At 40.3% G+C, this 19,322-nt stretch overlaps 1 protein-coding gene across 2 annotated transcripts in view; it reads right to left on the reverse strand.

Annotated features, from left to right (window-relative positions):
* Positions 1–19,322, reverse strand: part of ATP10A (ATPase phospholipid transporting 10A (putative)) — a 123,535-nt gene that overhangs the window by 15,631 nt on the left and 88,582 nt on the right. For both annotated transcript variants that reach the window (XM_075427205.1, XM_075427212.1), the window contains 7 exons: positions 13,889–14,106; positions 12,187–12,381; positions 10,207–10,768; positions 4,517–4,620; positions 4,221–4,347; positions 1,840–2,024; positions 213–534 (listed from right to left, as the gene is read on the reverse strand). In XM_075427205.1, the coding sequence (XP_075283320.1) occupies positions 213–534; positions 1,840–2,024; positions 4,221–4,347; positions 4,517–4,620; positions 10,207–10,768; positions 12,187–12,381; positions 13,889–14,106 (1,713 nt within the window). The remainder of the gene's footprint in view (positions 1–212; positions 535–1,839; positions 2,025–4,220; positions 4,348–4,516; positions 4,621–10,206; positions 10,769–12,186; positions 12,382–13,888; positions 14,107–19,322) is intronic.

The raw sequence follows: 19,322 nt of genomic DNA on the forward strand, positions 1-19,322 counted from the left end.
GAAAGAAATCCCAAATATCACTCCAGACTTCTATCTTGGTTTTCAATAAATATGTTGGAGTAAATAGGTTAGAGTTCAACACATTTTCAGGCAAAACTGGAAGGCTATTTGAGTTGTGAGGCAGCTGGAAGGGTCCTACTGCAAGTCAAAACATCAAAATTCTCAAGGCACAGTATACATGAAGGCAGGCTAGTTTAAAGTGAGATATTTACCTATTGCCAAGGTCATGGCTTTGAGTTTGTTTCTGACTAGTTTCACCACCATGCTCTTTTGGAGTGGGGTAGAGCGACAACACAGTACTGAATGGCATCGCCTGGCTAGTGCAAGAAATTTATCTTCTAGTGTAGGTTCCAGGGCATAAGCTAGAGTCCTTCCATCAATCACTAGGCCCAAGCTGGAAAGCACAGGGGAACAGGGTGGATAAGGAGGGGTGAACCCAACAGTCATGTGTCCAGTAGCTTCGTCTATTGTGTTGTTTGAAAATTTAGACTCTACGCATTGCAGACACTGTTCCAGCAAGACAGCACATGTCTCCTGAAAAAAAATTAAAAATAAATATGCTTGAGAGAAAAGAACATGTATTCAAACACTTGTGTTTGCTGTATATTTAGGCATAGGGAATATGGGGAATGTGCTCTATTTGCTGCACTGTTTTAACTCTTGCAGAAGATTCGACAGCAATGAGGACTTCAAAGTCTTAAAATATAATTCCTCTTTATCATGCAGTATTGTATGCTAAACTAATTTCTTTTAGCTCCTTCTCATAATAACAGTGCTGGGAAATGATATAATCAGTATCAGCACCAAATTAAGTATGGTGATGAACACCATATGCATGCCTACAATTCAGATCAAATAGTTATGCATTGTTAAAGGCCAATTAAAGGTTATTTAAGCTGAATTCTCTCTCCTAGCCATACTCAACTAAAAGATGTTATTGAGAATATATGAATATTTTAAATGAAATGCCATTGATCTCACAGCAAAGTATGACAAAGAAGAAAGATCATGGAAAATCAATTTACCAGTTCAGTTGATATACTCAAGAATGGAAAATGCTGTTATCTTTTCTTCCTTTTTGAAAGAAATTGGAGCTGGATACTGCTGGCCTACCTCTGCTCTGCTGATCTGAAGTCCAATTTTATCTCCCCATTAAAGGACTATAGCACTATCAGTCTGGTTCCTTGCATGTGAGACCGTATCAGTAAACTCTTTGTGACTGCTTGCAACAAGTTGAGGACAGGAAAGATCAGTAATTCAGAAGAATCAGAAAAGGTCTGTTAGGAAGCAAGGCATTGCTGTAGATGTGCTTGCATGACTCTGAGTGTTAGCATCGAAATTTAAGTAGTGCTTCTATCTCCAGAGAAAAAGCCACCTGAGAAAACATGAATAACCAAGTTATCTAAATACTACATTTCAGTGGTGTAAAATAACACACAAATTCTCCATAAGTAATCAATTATTTTCTTCCTCAACATATGTTTAATAACAGGTTGCTTCTGGAGACCCAATAGCGCCAATAAGTAAAACTACAGATGTTTTGAGAGTGCATACCAAAGAAAGGTATTTATGCTGCTATGGCATATTTTCATTCACAGTGGAGCCCGCTACACACAGTTACATGTCTTCAGTAAGTTTATAGTACATGACAGTATGACTTAGAAGCATGATTCACTGAAAAGTATTCAAAGACATGTCCTACCTGAAAATTATGGATGAAGCAGGAAAAGAAGAAACAAAAGAGGGAAAGGGAAAAAAAGCCATCAAACTTTTATTTGTAGAAATTGAAAATAAAGCAAAGCTAGTTCACAAGTAAACTTGTGTTTTGGATCTGCTTACTGGTGATTCAGCATTCAAAGTGAGGATTTCTTCATCATGATCTAGTAGCTTGCAGGCATACGCAATATTAACAGCCGTTTCTTGCTTGTCTCCAGTAAGAACCCAAACCTGCAACCCAGCTTTGCGCAAGTTTGCAATGGTTTCTGGAACACCATCCTGTAAACGGTCTTCAATGCCAGTTGCACCTAAGCACACAGAAAAAGAAAAGTATTCCACATTAAATGAACACTTAGGGTTCACCTCAAATTTTAAGCTTGGATTAAAAAAACCCCACCAAACCAGCAGTCACTTATATTGGGAAACAGCTAAACTAAATGGTTGCGAGATTCGGGCAGCTTTTTTAGGTATCGAGCAATAAGAGCGAAAAGTAGCTGGGGTAAACACCTGCATCAACAGTCAACAACATATGCAGAACTCAAAACTTCAAAAGCAATCTGATGCCACTTCCAGTCTCAGAGGTTCACAAGGCTGATGTATCTTAGCTTATTATCTCTCTGCTCTTATCGTCACCATTTCTTCTGAATGTTGCTAGAGAAGACATTGTTGCTTCTAGGAGATCGTTTCAGTTCTTAAGGGTCTCAGCTGCCTTTCCTCAACTAGAAGAGGCTGGGTCACTAGAGATTTCTCCCTTTCGAAGGGGAATGACAGCAGGACTGCAGCTTGGCAACAACACATTAGGCTGCAGACATAAACCTTTTCCTGCCCTGTTGCTGCTCTTTGCTCTTGCAGAAAGAAACTGGTTGCCAAATGAGATACAGCAGAGAATAAATCATAAATCTGTTGGCCATGATGTAAAAGTAAATGTGGCCTTTTCACGCTTTCAATGTGTCTTTCTACCTGTTTATAAGAGACTGAGCATCTTTCCTATGCTTTCATAAATCAGTTGATAGAGACAAGATTTCCAAACGCTGTAGCAAAAGCCGCTCAGGACCAAGTTCAGTGTCACCACTGATATATCAGTGATCCAATGAGTTTCAGAGAGGCTTTAATGTGAGGAAGTGTAAGCCCTCACTACTAAGGAATGAGGAGGTGACAGATATGCTAGTTATCTGGAACAAAAAGAATAGCAAAGTAAACTTTTCTCAGCTATTTATTATTCCTATGGTTGTTCCTTGAAAAAAACATTCTATCAACAGAACTCCACCTGAGGTCTGAGCACCAGTCATGTAGGTGGAAACACATTCTTAGGGCAATGTTGGGAAAGCTATTATTATCCAAACCATGTACAAAGGCAAAGATATTCCTTTTCAAGACTCACTTTTTTTATTCTCACAACCTAGTCATAACTGACCATTGAAAGATACAAACCACTGCAGGAGGCTCTTGGGGAATGACTGCACAGGTAGTTTACTTTTGGCTGGAGCTCACTTATTTGTCTGCCAGTTCAATTTCGCTTTTTTTCCCCCCAGAGTGCAGCCAGAGCCAACAGGCACACCCACAGTGGGATCTGCCTGATTAATGTGGTCTGAATTAGCCAACTTATGCTGCCCTTTAAGTCAGATGAGCGAAACAGGCACTACAAGAGTGGGATGCCCACCTAAAGCGCATATCTAAGAATCTAAGACAGACCAAATGAACTCCACTTTATTTTTTTGTCTCTGCATTGGTTATATGGGGAGCCTTCAAGATACATGAGAAGTTGGGTGAAGTGGATCTCGTCTCCCAGAGACAGGCATGTTGGCAATTAGCGAAGGGTGTTATCTCCAACAGTGTTCTGGCTGTCCCAGTTCCTTTGCCAGAGACAGCAGTTGGGTGCTTGGAGTAACAGTAATACATATACATTGTAGAATCTCAGTGCTTTTAACATCTCAACTCAGCAGAGGAAGAGTATGACCTAGCTCTTGGAACACATTTTACATACACTGATTTTAATGACATCACTACGAAGCACTGCAATCCCCTTCCACAGAATACACAAGCCCTGAGTGCATGTGCTGAACCTCATTGATAGGAGAGTCGACGCCTTTCACAAATGCAGTTTATGAGCTTTGCTTTATGAGTGTCTCTGATGCCCATGGAGTCACGGAAGTCTCCTGAAGTGGCAGTAGGATAACAAATCCTGCAAACAGTTTGGGCCAAGTCTTCCTCCTGTTTAAAGCAGCAGTTCCCATTTATGTTATTGTGTCAAATTCATCCCTGGTATTACTCTACTTGTTTCACTAGTGACAAAATGATGGCAGGAGCAAAGAAAACAGAGTATGTCTGTTATGTTAATTATAGCCCATTCCTTTGTGGTGCTGCACATGACAGCCATGACAAATTCCAAAGGAAGCCAATTTCTGTACTGTCAGAAACCATTTAAGGAAAAGAACAGATTTCACAGCCAAGCTTTCAGAATTTTTAACACATTTTAATTTAATGTCCAGCTCTTATTTCATTACCTAGCAGATGCAGATTCTTCTCAATCCGCAGCGCTGACTGAAACAGAAGTTCTTCACGATTTTCAATAGAGGATTCTGCTTCCAAATGACTTTTTAACCAACAGGCATACTCTTCCTTGCTGAGAACCTATTAAAAAGAGTATGTGAGGGCAGAGTCCATGTGGTGCAGAGGCATTCATACTTTACTGAATAAAAATGAAAATGTTACGAATCAAGAACGATAAATTAATAAATGCCTTCAGTAATCTTTGTGAAGACTCCCCTCAAAAGCAAACTAAGAGTCTGCATTTACTTACTCTTTTTGCAATACAGAGGGTCCGCAGCCCATCTACAGCATACAGATTAAGGTAATTCTGTGTTTTGCTTTGGATTTTTTTTTGATGTTTGCCCCGAGGGTCATCTAGATAAGAATAAAAACAGAAATTAGTGATTGAAAAATAACAGCAGCTGAATGGCCTCAGAGAATAAAAACTTGTCTACAGTACTCACTGTTCCGGCACTTGATAACTGATACTTTTAAAGACCTGCTGATGTCTCCTGGGAAACTCAAGTAAAACATTCAATTTTGAAAAAAAATATTGTCTTTTTGTTCTATTTTTCTGTCTTCTCTCTTCAAAAATCATTGTGAATGAATGTTAGAAAGACCTTTTTCTTACTCTTTAAGTATTTGTTTAGCCTGAATACTTTAAGAAATCATGATAATCTTCACAGCAAACAATAATGTCAGAAAGAGAGGTATGAGTTCAAATACACTGCTAGCAAATGCTTCTCCACATCTCATCATGTGCAGAAAAATGACACTTATTTAAAAATAGCACTTAGTTTTTCACCAAAGTTAGTATCTCAAAAGAATCAGAAACAATGTTCTCTTTTGAAGGTACTTCTGTTAGTTCTGTACTGATTCTACCTATCGGACTGAGTCAATGTAAGAAGTTCTGGTTATGACTGTGATTTCATTCAGAAAAGAATTTGCACTTGTGCGGACCTCACAGTTAGCTTCTACCTCCAATGCAGCAGCACAGCCTCCACTCGGCTTTACTCTTCACGTAAAACCATGTGTAAGAACTCAAAATCAGGACTGAGCATCTGTTTCTTTACTCTCTTTAGCTGGGCTTGTTTTAACGTGCTCATACTGTGATCAAAACAGAGTAATGAATGTGATGGTTCCATCTCATTACCTCAAATGATGTCTTCAAATGTTAAAAACAGGTGATATGCAACTTTTTTACCTAGGTTCATGTATAATGTACTGTAGTAACAATCTTTAATAATATGAATTGCAAGGTTAGTACTAAAGCAAATGTACAAGCTGGTAAGTTTTTAGATTGGAACAATTGAGTGAGAATGACCGGTACTTTATGGCAGGTTTTCCTATTCTCTGATGTCATATAATTTTTTTTTCTAAAGTCTGCATGTTTTTTGGGGGATGTAGAATCATTTTAAACTAAGGGAGGGCAGATTCAGCCTGGATATAAGGAAGACAGTTTTTACAATGAGGGCAGTGAAACACTGGAACAGGTTGCTCAGAGAGGTGGTCAATGCCCCATCCCTGCAAATATTCAAGGCCAGGTTGGACGCGGCTCTGAGCAGCCTGATCAAATTAAAGATATCCCTGCTTACTGCACAGGGGTTGGGCAAGATAACCTCTAAAGGTCCCTTCCAACGCTAAGCATTCTATGATTCTACGATTTCAGGATTATGATTTTGTAATTGGAGCTGTTATTACTGCGATATTCATGTTACTTGCACAGTAACCAGTCACAGAGGCAGGTGAAGTCATCACCAGAAGTCTGAACACCTGACGAGACTTCATATAGATGATCTCAGCTGACCACTGGATATTTTATTGTTTATACTTTTCGGTGCTCATTTTCCCAGTGTACATTCATATGCAATTTGATCTTGCTGTGTGTCACCACGTACATACACATCTGTCTACCTACAAACTCACATTCAGCACTTTCATAGTTATACAGCTGCACAGTGTCTAACTGGGCATTCAGAGGCTCCAGCACACACATGTACAAGTACCACTGTTGTAGGAAGGCAGGAGTTAGGAGCTTGGGATTCCAGTATTCTGTGTTTTGTTCCTGTTATCTCAACCATGCATCAGCACATTTTACTCACTGTATAGCTATTTTCTCACATTTGAAGACTGTCCCAACCTCTCTAGGTCTGTAAAGCTGTGTTTGTATGTACTCAGCTGTTCCTAAGGGACTTCATCAAGACTCTGGTATTTCAAGCATTCCTTCATTTTAGTTCTACCTCTGACTATGGTCATGTGGTGAATACTGGTAGGGATATTCTGGTGGGCCTGTCCAACTATCTATTCATGCTACCTATGCTGTCACTATAGATTTTGTCAAAGCATCAGTACAAATATATTATTCCAGAAGAACATCCCTACAAATTCTATTTGCAACTGGAAAGCCCCTTCTTACACTATAGCTTGCGGCTCTGACACACACATCCCACAAGTTTCCTGCAGAAGCTATTAGACCAGTTGACAACTAGATTCAGCTGCAACATAAAGTGGAAATGCACCTATACTGAAGTGGCAACCTAACGCAGTTTCATTTAGCTTGTTTTCTATTTGTGTGTGATAAGCTTTCTGCCGTATGTGACTTGGCTGTGTAATATAAAAAAATCTTTTCTGGGAGAAGTACTGCAGCAAACCTGCTTAGAGGCTTCTTGTATTAGTGAGTCAGCTCTTTTAACTTTAGAATAACAAAGTAGGCAAGCACTCTTCCTAATTTATTGTGATATGTTACAATTCCAGAGAGAAATGCCATATTTCTTGCGCATCCCACACAAAATTGTCTTATAGGAGCGGAACGGCTGTTTCAGTCACTCATTGATTTCAAATGGTTCAAACTTGAACAGAAGCTTAAACATAAAGAAAGTTGTTTCTATCCCTTTAAGGTTAAGAGGTGTTAGTAACTCCAGATCTGTCTGTATACCAGGGCACTAAAGCAGTGATCATAATGTCAAATGCTTATACTACCTTCTATGAACAAAGACAGTAATTCTCTACAAGTAGAGATGTGCACAACATTTTCTGTGTGAATTGTCAATTCCAACGTGGAAGACTGCATCTCCCTCCTCCACCAGCATACCAATGAGAGCTAAACCCCCTTGTAGCTCTTCATGTGCCTCACCAGTCTTATCCCAAGATTCATCTTGTGCTCAGGAGTTATAGGAGGGAAGGAATCCCTTGCAGACAAAAAACAGTTGTGGAGATTCTTTCTGGCTGCAAAGTAGTGTTTGTGCTGAGCAGTGTGACCACATACACCACGGCAGTAAAAACCCGCAAATAAGTCTTCTGCAGAAGAATGATAGAGAGCTAGTGGTGTTCTGCTTGCTTCATTTTCTTCCACAATCACAAGCTGCAGAAAGCCAGCCCAGTTATTGCCTTCTCAATGACTTCTGCTCACAGTTCCTGCGTGAGTTGGTTATTGACTCAAACAGTAACTTTCTCATTTGTGAACATCGTGACTGTTGAGATAAAGTAAACCCAAAACACTCTTGGGAATCATTTCAAGGCTTTTGGAAATATCTGTATGCTAACAGAAAATGTCATGTTTCAGTCTCAACTAGACATAAAGGCAGAACAAATAGAGCCATTTCAGAAACTTTTTAAGTTTTGAAGCTTATGGTGATTTCTGATTTTCCGTAAGACAGAACTGAAGTTACAACATAATACATTTGCTTCTGGCTGTTCCTCATGTCATGCTTTAAAACACTCTTCCTCCAAACAAACAGGACCTTTGTGTCTGATAGCACCCAGTCACGCAACATGATGTTAAAGTTGGGAGACCAGGGGCACAGGCTTGTCTCAAGATGCCCTCTTGACTGGTGTATAATTTGCGTGCCCCTGACATGTGCCTAAGGTAGCAAAAAGCGAGCACTGGGATTAGCTGTAATGTCAATTCGCTTACTGGTCAATGCCTTGAAATGATCAATGCCTGAATTCTCATCGCATTACAGCTCCTCTCACACTAATGTTCCCCCATTACCAGGGAACAGGATGAAACCACTGACAGAGCCCACAATACAGACAATAGCCACAGCATAAATCTTCTGAGGGTCCCTCTACCTGGGGGATACTTCCCTGTAATGGCAAAGAGATGCTGTTCCCTCAGGAACTGACAACATATCCACTGACATTAGGGTAGTGCAGGCAGAGATGGCGAATTCAGTTTCAGGAGTAAAGCTGCTCAAGAGAAATGCCAAATGTTTTTCAGACAGATCTGCTGAAACATACAAAATTACTGAAGTCAGCAGTGGCTTAGAGGGCTAAAAAACAATGGAAACTGCTTATGAGGTTCTACTGGCTGCACTTTACATTGCTTGCAAAATACACCAAAACTCAATAGTTCAATTTGGACTAAAAACCTAACAAAAAGGGCACAAATTCAAAGCCACTTTCAATTTGCTTGCCTGTAAAGATGATGGAACAGCTGTATTTGCCCAGCTACAGAATCTGCCCGCTGCCAGCAGTGATCTTCAGGAACTTCACTCACCTGCCTCTGAAACACACCACCTTTGCTAATGTCACCATTTGGTTTCTAACTGGCCTTCTTGGTATTACCCAGGTGAATCCTAGATCTGCCTGAAATTTGCCTGAAAATTCCTTGATCCATTGAGTCTACTGCGAACAGACAGAGCCGCTGCAAACAGAGTCTGTTATATGGTGACAAAATATTTGAGACTTGGCATGAAATAGCAATTTCTTTTCTTTTTAATGCTCAGTTCTCATTCTGAGAACTCATTTCCAAACATTATTTTCTAGGTATGTTATTAGGAATTCTCAGTACTACAAATCCTCTGTTAGTACTTCAGAGGGAAACAAGTTTCCACGGATGCTCTATGTACCTTCTGTGATATCAGATCTTTACTAGAATATTATTAATGAATACTTTGTTGTTAGTTAAGGACAAGTTGTTCCTAATTTTTTTTGGCTCAGCTTTGATTTATATGGCTGCAAACAGAAAACTAATGCCAACATTTTTCTGTATTTCATTAAACTAAAATTACACAGTATAAGCCTTTCACTATTGTTTACTCCAACTAATGTGAAAGTAACCACAAAGTCAATGCATTAGTGAAACATGGGAAGTACCTCCAGCACTTTTGGGCTCTGTCCATTCATACTGGGGTAACCTTTAAACACTGGATTAAATTCAGTGCTGAAAATACAGTAAATTAGATGCAAACTGAAACCCGTGTGTCTCCTCTCACTTCTGAAAGCTTACATCGTTCTTCTTGAATCCAACTGATTACAATTAGCAGCTATTTAAAGTTGTCCCTACTCCATGCAACATTTGGGTGCTGGAGCAGTTCTCCTTGCTTTAGGGAAGTACTCCATGTTCACAGCTACATGTCTATTGCCTACAAGTCAACTACATATTTGAAGCTAAGATTTCTTGTCTGAACAGCATCTCTCCTTCTTTTGCTACAACCTTTCTGTTTTGATAGCTGATTGATTCACAGTGCCCTTTAGTGTAACAGTCAAACCAGCATAAATGTGTTGATTTATGCAAGCTTATTGCAACAAAAGGACGTAAAGACTCACAAATGAAACAGAGCGGGGAGCTACAATAAGAAGAGCTTGGGTTTCATACAAAATACTCAAATAGCCAAGTACTGCCGGCAGGTTCTCCTGAAGAAATGTAAATTGCTTTGGCAGAGTTTCAAGATATCTCTTCAAAATAAAATTTGCTAGTAGAAGATCCTGTACAGAAATGAATTTAACTCATTCTTGTAAGGTAAGGAACCAGTAATTTGTTACAGAAAATTTGCTATAATAGCAAAGTATTATAAAAGAAGAGAGACGGCTGCCATTACACCATTGCCTATATTCACAATGAAAGCAGGCAGGTCTACTTGCTGGAGAAGGCAATAAGATATGATGTTTTTTTCAGCAGTTAAGCAGAACTGCCTGCTCCCAGCCCCCCACTCCCGCAAAGGTAAGTAAGAGGTGTACCTGAAGAGCAGGGTAGAAGAAGATCCATAATAACTGAATCTGCTCCTTTAGTGTAAACATTTATTTCATCTGTCAGAGGATGTCTGACCACTACAGACATCCTCTTCCTGACGGAATCAAAGCCCAATGTATGTAATACTTCAAAGCTTAACGTTCCCAGGTGAGGTAGCTCCACTGATACCTGGTCAGACAGCCTTCCAACCAGAGAACAGTTATATGCCCTTGCTGCATAGACGAGAGCAGCTTCATCTGGACTCTCTGCTTCGTATCGGAGTTCTCCTTCCTCAGGTCCACTCCCCACAGCTGCCCTGCCTTGCTGGGAGCTGTAGCCATTGTTATTCATCTGCGCAGAGTATGCCAGCTTCTCTTCCAGTTTTAATAAAGTGCTATCCGTAGATGTAGATGAAAGCACACTTAAACCAAATCTGTGCATTGATTTGCTTGTAGCTAGACTAGATGAACTGCTGCTGTTAGATCCAGAGGTCAAGCGACTTGGAGTGAATCTTCGTATGAAGTCTTCTATGGTTTTTACTGGAGATTTTAGTTCAAATCGATCTCTGACCTTGAAAAGTGAAAAACAAACCAATGAACAAAGCACAAAGAAAAGCTGTACAAGAATCCCAACACTGATATTCAGACTAAGCAGTTGCAACTAAAGGGGAGAATTTCTTTGAGAGCAAAAAGTAATGGCATTTGTATTTTGAGAAAGGAAAGTAAATGGATAAAACTGACTCAACAGCAAAAACACTTACTAGAACTTCAGAATTGTATCTCTGTGTGAAGGCACATAAATAAGTTTGTATTAAAAATGTTTATTCTTCTTCCACCTCCTCAGACGTGACTAATGGATATACTATCAATGTTGGACCATGACCAGTAGTGCACACTAAAAGCTATTGTCAGTAGGAAACACTGGCATTCTTTGTGCATATTCAGTGAAGGTAGTAAAAAAAAAAGTTAATGCAAGATTTTTTTGTTGAGAAGTGTGGTAACAGAAAAGTCTTATGAGAATATGCCAATGTCAACAACATTCTCAATAGGAATGTGTTGAAATAAATAACTTCCACTGTCTTCTCTTTCAGCATCAAAGCATTTTGCTTCAGTTTTATCACTTATCTCAGTTTACTTCAATCTTTTTTACAGATACAAGGTTATTAATAGTAATAGCACATTCATAGTAATATATATTAAATTATTGTATAAGAGTGTAGCATTCCTGAAACAGCAGAATTAAGCATTCTCCAAATGTTTCCCTGGCACAAACCCACGTCATTTTGCAGACTAGTTCACTTTTTATTCCAATTTGGAACAGAAACAATTCTCAGAATTTTCTCCAGAATGGAAATTCCAGCTGCTGGCTAGCTTTAATACTACATTCCATTACATTTTTGTCTTACAGATCATCTTGTGATTGTGTTTTTGAAATTCTCATTCATCACTGACATTGATTTAGGCCAATTTAAGCAGTAATGATCATTACTTCACATAATGAGCTTAAGATGCATCTTTTACATAATTTGAAAGTTTTAAGCAATGTTTTTCAAGTGTATTCACTTTTTAAAATTGCCTCAGACTTTTCTTAATTTAATCCATACATACAAAATATTCAGAGACATCTTATATCCTTTTCTGGGAAGCCTTGCACATTTACAAATTACCTTCTACACATACTTATGCACATACTTACATTTATTAAATGAATAAGTTACACTACAAGAAATTGGGAAACTTTCAGAAGTATCTTGAAATTGTCGATGAAAGCATATCTTATCTTGAAAGCAAGTGAAATAGCTGACATACTCCGTTTAACTAATGCTTAACTAAACCGTCTCAATCACACAGCAGTTCTAAGAGTTGTCTCACAACTAGTTCTAGTTCTTTCTCACTAGAATAGGAGGTTTTCATTTCCCCAATGTACAAGACAAATTAGTATCAATGCAAAAGAGGCTTAAACCCTCTTTTGCTGTTTCTTTAACCCACCTTCTGTCGGGGCTGATTTGGTGCAGTAACCACGACTGTATTACATATAGTCAAAGCGATGAAGAAGTCAAAAATATCACATAGTTCTGGACTCAGATTGGATAATGGCTGTTCGTGGCTCCTCGTGGCATCCAGATGCTTTGCACATTCATTCACCTTTTCTAACAAGCTTGGGTCAGGTGTGATATCCTTCTCCTAGTAATAAATACCAATGATTAGTATCTGTGATTCCGCAAACTTCCAAAGCAGCAACAAGCAATCAAAGCATCCAAAGCAGTGTCAATATCAAGTTTTATGGTGGCCTTACACCACAGAGTGGAGTTAGATAGGACTGTAAAACACCCATTCTAGACAATAAACAGTTAACAATGAGCCTACTGATAGACATGGAAATGTGAGTAACTGTTTTCACTACAGATAATTATAGTGGCAATATTCATCTATTTTCAGGGTAGTGGACAGGAGAAATTACATGCTAATATTCCTTCCTCTCTCCTGTCTAATTCAAGACATTTTTTATCTATTACTAAAAGGTGGTACACTACAGAGACCAAAAGAGTGGAAAAATTAGACAGCAATGACATTCAAAGCTCGGCCCTACACCAGCACAAATAAGTGAAACCATCTTGAATTGTTTGTTAGAGAACAACCATCCACACATTTGAAGGTAATTCATGTGTTTTTTTACACTGAAACACAGAGCACTTTCCACTCTATTTCTTCAGTACTTTCCACTTACTAATCTATGTCTCGTGAAAGCAAACTCCGATATTTCTTAAGACAGAGGATGCAAAGATACAAAAGATTAAAAGATAAACTGATCTAAGGCTCTTTCTTCAGTAAAATTTTATCTGCTGATGCTCAGCAGCTGATGAATCTGAGCAAACACAGAAGCCCCGTGTGTGTAAAACCTGCAGCTTGGAACTGTACCAAAAGAGCTTACTCTTGACTGAAATCAAGAAGTTCCACCAGCGCAAACAGCATCCTTCTGTGTCTATATTTGTAATTTGTTTTAACGATGAATTTGTGTCAACAGCGCAACAATGCAAAATCCCTAGATAGACAAGACCTGGCTTCTCTGCTCTCTTCTTACCACTCAGCTCATGTAAAACTTCCATGGAATTACAATAGCATAAAATAAATTAAACAAAGCAAAGTTGTAAGGACATAAATTCACCAACATTTTGAAATGTAAAGGTTTATATTTTTTTAAAATACAACACATGCAATCCACTGATAAGACTAAATCACATTAAAAATATGGTGTATGTCAAGAGTGACTAAGAATTGGAATACATGCTATCCAGCCCAGTACCTTTTAGTTTTAAAATCCTCTGACAAAAGAGAAGAGACAGATGCAGAGCAGTTAGAATCCTTGACCTCAAACCTTATGCTACTCTCAGCTTCTGTAGATAAAGGGAAGGCATATGTTTTTTTTTCAAAATCAAGGTATAACTAAAACAAAGGTTTCTGATTGTCTTTACCTTTAGCTTGCTCCCACAGAGAAGGTCTGTAGATAAGATCTATGCCAACACTTGATTGTTTTTGTACAAGCAGCTGTGACTACAGCACAAAAAATGCCAAGATGTCTGTAAGTCTGTAAGAGGTGCACAATGTGCTACAGATTTTTTACCTCTCCCTTTCCAGGACATTGCTCTATTGAAACATACAGGACACTGGGCATTTAGTTCTCATGACTTACCATTGGGCTACTGAACGCAGTGTGCTTCGAGAGTATGCTTGCTCTTTTTGCGTCAGCTCTGCTACCTGTGCGCCGGTGGGTTTTGGTGCTCTGACTTCTGTGGATTACTTTGATGCTCTGATGGCTGCAGATGCTATCACGCTGGGATAGAGTTCCTCCTCTTGGGGCTGCCTCGTCTTCCTCAGAATCAGGTTCCTGGTACATTGCTAAGCGTTTGGCTATCAGTAAAAACACAGAGGGAGAAATGTTGCGTACGTTAAACATGGCTGAGACAGAGGGAGAGGGACATCGGGACTTTGCTCAAGTGATCTGATTCTAATATTATACTGCGCTTTTCACGGTAAGAATGAATGATTCTATTATCAGGAGATAACAAAGTATAGTCTTAATTGAATGTTATCTAATGGAGGATGCTGATAACATAATTAGAAACGTAATGCAATACTCTGCCTCCCTCATCGCCACACTCTATCTGAAAGGTGGTTTGACTCTGCAGTAACTCACTGCACTCCTGAAGACTATTCCACAGTTCAGCCTGATGAAACCAACCAAATAATTTGGTCTTCACTTGCAGTCTGAGAAGGAAATAAACAATCCAGAAAATTTTCTTGTCCTTTCCAACAGAATATGGAAATTTCACAGAAAGTCTTTTCCAGCAAAAATGTTGCATCTACCCTGTACCAATTAACTGACATCTGAAACGTCCTCAGAACTACATATACAGAGCACTACTGCCCTTATTTTAAATACAGAGAGGAGGTACAGACAACGTAAAAGCCTCGCTCATGGTCAGGGCCATCTGCTGCAGAGTGAACCAGATTCTTGACTCCTAGGCTTGTGCTGAAACCACCCTGGAGGCTGTCCCCTCCTCTCTGGACAGCATGATAGGCAGGACAATGCAGCGTGTGGTATCAAAACCAGCAGGTACCCTCACCTGCTGCAACACTTGTTTCCATGACTATTTGCTGCAGTGAGCAATACCTAGTTACATAGAATAAAATAGTTTTTCCAAATGATATAGTATAGATGAATGGTTCCCCAGCCAAGAATCCAGCTACAACAATTACTGTTACAAACCAATCCTGGCAGTTTGCTATACAGAAGTTGAAAAGGGAACAGAAAGCAGAGGTGTGAAACAGCCATGGAATCCAGCACCTCTAATAACAGGCTTCGTTTAGCTCTAACTGATGTATGACATATTTTTCTATTCCTAAAGACCACAGGCATTTAATAATCTGAGTTATTCATTAGGCAGGCACAGGTCACTCTAACAGACATCTATTTATTCCTTCATTAGGGATTCATTGAAAGGCTTTTCATTATACTCTCAAAATAATCCACATTATCCAGATATACAGTACAAGTTACATATTTGTGGCTCGACTTTGTTTCGGTTCTCTGGTGTAGCAAATTAGATTTTCCTAATGTCAGACGATAAATCACTAGCGTGTAAGTTAATTATTCAGGCACTTAACAGCAACAACAAGAAATTTTTCTTCCAAAATACTTCCTGAGAAAAATCTTGCAATACGTATAGTGAATTTGGCATGGGACCATTTTTAATGGAGCTACCTTTCTCATCAAAGAAAAACCCATCCTCACCATCCGCTGCAATTTTCAAACGTGTTTTAGCTGTCAGAAAGCAATCGGAGGAGTTGAAATCAGACCACACACAGTACATGCTGATAGCTCTGTCAGTGCAGTATCATCAGAGGTTTTTTGAACTCCATTTGGAACATGTATAGGCTCTGTCTGAAATGTGGGAGCTGGAATGCACACCCTGTCTTTGCTCTAATGCATGTCCAGGTATGCAACATCCTGCGCCGCACTCTGGCTCCTGCTGGAAGAAAATTCAGGCCATGGAGGTAGAAAGGGCCATAGTGCATTTGGAGATGTGGAGAAGAGACTGCAGGGCACCCTGCAGATCACCTCAGCCCCATAGCTCGAATACAGCCCTGCAGCCCAGACCCTGAGGCTGATGTAGACTGACTGGGATAACTGGGGAGTTTCCCTCATTAGCATTATTTGGTGTGATTCATGCTCCTCTGTGTTATGTGGTGGGGAAGAGGTTGAGCAGTGGCACATTCAACACTGTGAGGGCAGCTGCTCCCTTGAGCCACACAGCTGCAAACAGAAGAGCACAGCACCACTGCCTTCTCCTTTAAGTGCCTACCTTGTCCTTTGATTCATATAAGAGAACCTAGAAGACAGCTCAAAAAATTAGAGAGGTCACTGGTCTCCTTGGCCCTTCTGTTGCACGGCAATCAGCTGCAAGGTAATAAAGTTCACTTCACCTGCACAGGCTGCTTCCTGCAACTTGTTGCATGTGCTTTGGGGCAGTGCTGTTCTAACCTGCCCATCGCTCTTGCCCACTAATTCCCATTTTCGTCTGCTCTGTAAGCCTTTATGCATTTTGCCAGTGGAATCAGGAATTGGCCGGATGGTCGCACTCCAAGAGTTGCGATCAATGGCTCTATGTCCAAGTGGAGACTGGTGACAAGATGCATTCCTCATGAGTCGGTACTGGGACCGGCGCTGTTTAACATCTTTGTCGACGACATGGGCAGTAGGATTGAGTGCACCTTCAGCAAGTTTGCTGATGATGCCAAGCTGTGTGGTGTGGTCAATGTGCTGGAGGGAAGGGATACCATCCAGAAGGACGCTGACAGGCTTGAGAGGTGGGCTTGTGTGAACCTCATGAAGTTCAACAAGGCCAAGTGCAGAGTCCTGCACATGGGCTGGGGCAAACCCAAGCACAAATACGGACTAGGTGGAGAATGGATGAAGAGCAGCCCTGAGGAGAAGGACTTGAGGGTGCTGGTTGATGAGAAGCTCAGCATGAGCCAGCAATGTGTACTCGCAGCCCAGAAGGCCAACTGTATCCTGGGCTGCATCACAAACAGCTTGGCCAGCAGGGCGAGGGCGGGGCTTCTGCCCCTCTGTTCTGCTCTGATGAGACCCCACCTGGAGTCCTGCATCCAGCTCTGGAGCTCTCAGCACAAGAAGGACATGGACCTGTTGGAGCAGGTCCAGAGGAGACCACAAAAATGATCAGAGGAAAGGAACACTTCTCCTATGAGGACAAGCTGAGAGAGTTGGGGCTGTTCAGCCTGGAGAAGAGAAGCTACAGGGAGACCTTACCATGGCCTTTCAGTACCTGAAATGGGGCTACAGGAAAGCTGGAGAGGGACTTTTTACAAGGGCATGTAGTGACAGGACAAAGGGTAAAACTGAAAGAGGATAGATTTAGATTAGAAATAAGAAATAAATTCTTTACTAAAGGGTGGAACAGGCGGCCTAGAAAAGTTGTGGATGCCCCATCCCTGGAAGTGTTCAAGACCAGGTTGGAAGGGACTTTGAGCAACCTGGTCTAGTAGAAGGTGTCCCTGCCCATGGCGGAGGGGTTGGAACTACATGATCCTTAAGGTCCCTTCCTAGCCAAACCATTCTACGGTTCTATGATTCAATGAAGTGCAGACCCCTATATTGTGTGTTCAATTCATCTGATAAGGTTTGCCTATATCAGGAGTCTACACTGAGGACCCAAAGTGACCTGCAGCATGTCATAAGCACTGATCCAGGCCGTCAATCAAGATGTGAGCCAGGCTGCTCACTGTTCTCCCCCAGCATCCCAGTTTACTTCCAAAGTAAAAAAGGAAGGCATGAGCCATGTGGACATCGTAGTATGTCACTTTAAGAGGATGCCTCAAGTACCAGAATGTAGTGGCACACTGAATGACTTCTGTCCTTCTCAGCACTGGGGAAGCACGATGGAGTGCACAACTGGGGAGGTCTGACAGAGTGCACACCCCGTGGAAGGTAGCGCCCAGCCTGTCGGTGCAAGCTCTGCCTTAATTATCTTTTGCAGGCTCCTAGTTGTATGCTGCAACCTCCAGGTTGAAAAACCATTGCTCAAGATGACACACCAGTAAGTTTTTCTGCACTTTACCAAAGTTTAAGACTTAAATCTATCATAAGAAGCACATTTTTTTCCTCATCTTCATTAAAGCTCTTCTCAGCAAACCCAGTCTCAAGGAGAGTTGGTGTGACATGTGGACACTCAGCCTCTATCAGGAAAAGCCATAGGGATAATCCTCCTCACTGTGGATGCTGGGCATCTGAATGGCAGACTGACAGAATGCTGCACTTTTTCTTGTAACAGGTAATATTCCTTGACAGGGAAAGGACTGGCTACAATTATTCTTTACAGCAAAATGTGCCACCCAGTTGGTCCAATTCCCTTCCAAGCAAAGTTTTTTAAAAAAGGACACACGTTTTCTTTAATAATCATATCCAATTTAAGCTTCTGCTCTGAAAATACATCTCGAAACACCTGACTCCAAAGACCCTGAACTGATTATTATTTTATTCCATGTATAAAAACTCTATTATATGCTTGCATACCGTATCTCTGTATTCTTCATTGCTCTTTCTTCTTTCTTACATTACATCTAAAAGTATTTTGTTAAAGCTGTTTCCTAATGCAGCACTCAACTTCCTTATTGGTATTACACCAATAGCGCTGTCCTTTCTAGTCTATATAATCTCAGCTATCTCTTGCTCGCTATACAGATTTTCATTGTAGCACATTCATTTAATTGTTCCTGCCACTGAGAAAAAAAGAGAAAAAGGGAAAGTAGATACAAGACTAGAATCTCATTTAACTGAGTCAAATGTAAGTCTTTCGATACAAATGGTGTTATTTCAGTTTTATAGCAAGGTAAGCTTGGTAACAAAAAAACAGGCCTTAGCACCTTTCAACATCTTCTGGGTTACATATTATGCAGCAAGAATCAAGAAGTTTGAAGAAATAATGAAACCCAGTTCAATCGTTATGTTACAGCTAAGGTTCACAACGCTTCAGTTGTGCAAAGCGTGCTTCTTTGGGAACACGCTGTTCTCTCCACCCACTCAGTGCTCTCCAATTCAGAACCTTTTCCTGTGAACATTATAACCTAGAAGACATTGTTGTGGGATGCTTTTCAGTTTCAGCACTGAAAAGTGGTGGCCTTGATCGTTTGCCTGATGAGAGAGTTGTTTATTAACGGCAAATACACAAACAGCTTTGAGAAACTCAGCAATGCAATTCATGAAAGTCAAATTTCACTATCCTCTAGTTCATTTTATATTCATGGCACAAAGAAGTAATAATAATTCTTATTCCATGAACTCTCTTTCATCTTTCAGAAGACAACAGTAAGCTATAAAGCTCCTGTAGTACCAGCTAAGTATTTGAAAAGACACTCTTTTATTTAAAAATCCCTTTTATTTCATTATTTTGTTTTGCTTGTTTCTGTTTTACCTTCTGTGCTATGTTCTACGATGAGGCACCCATTTTGCAGGCTGATGGAGATACTCTTGCCACACAGCCAGATGTTCCACTAACTACAACAGGGGGATCAAGAAACTCTAAAGGACTTTCCTTCAAGCAGAA

The sequence above is a fragment of the Opisthocomus hoazin genome, chromosome 1, assembly GCF_030867145.1.
Source record: "Opisthocomus hoazin isolate bOpiHoa1 chromosome 1, bOpiHoa1.hap1, whole genome shotgun sequence".
NCBI lineage: Eukaryota > Metazoa > Chordata > Aves > Opisthocomiformes > Opisthocomidae > Opisthocomus > Opisthocomus hoazin.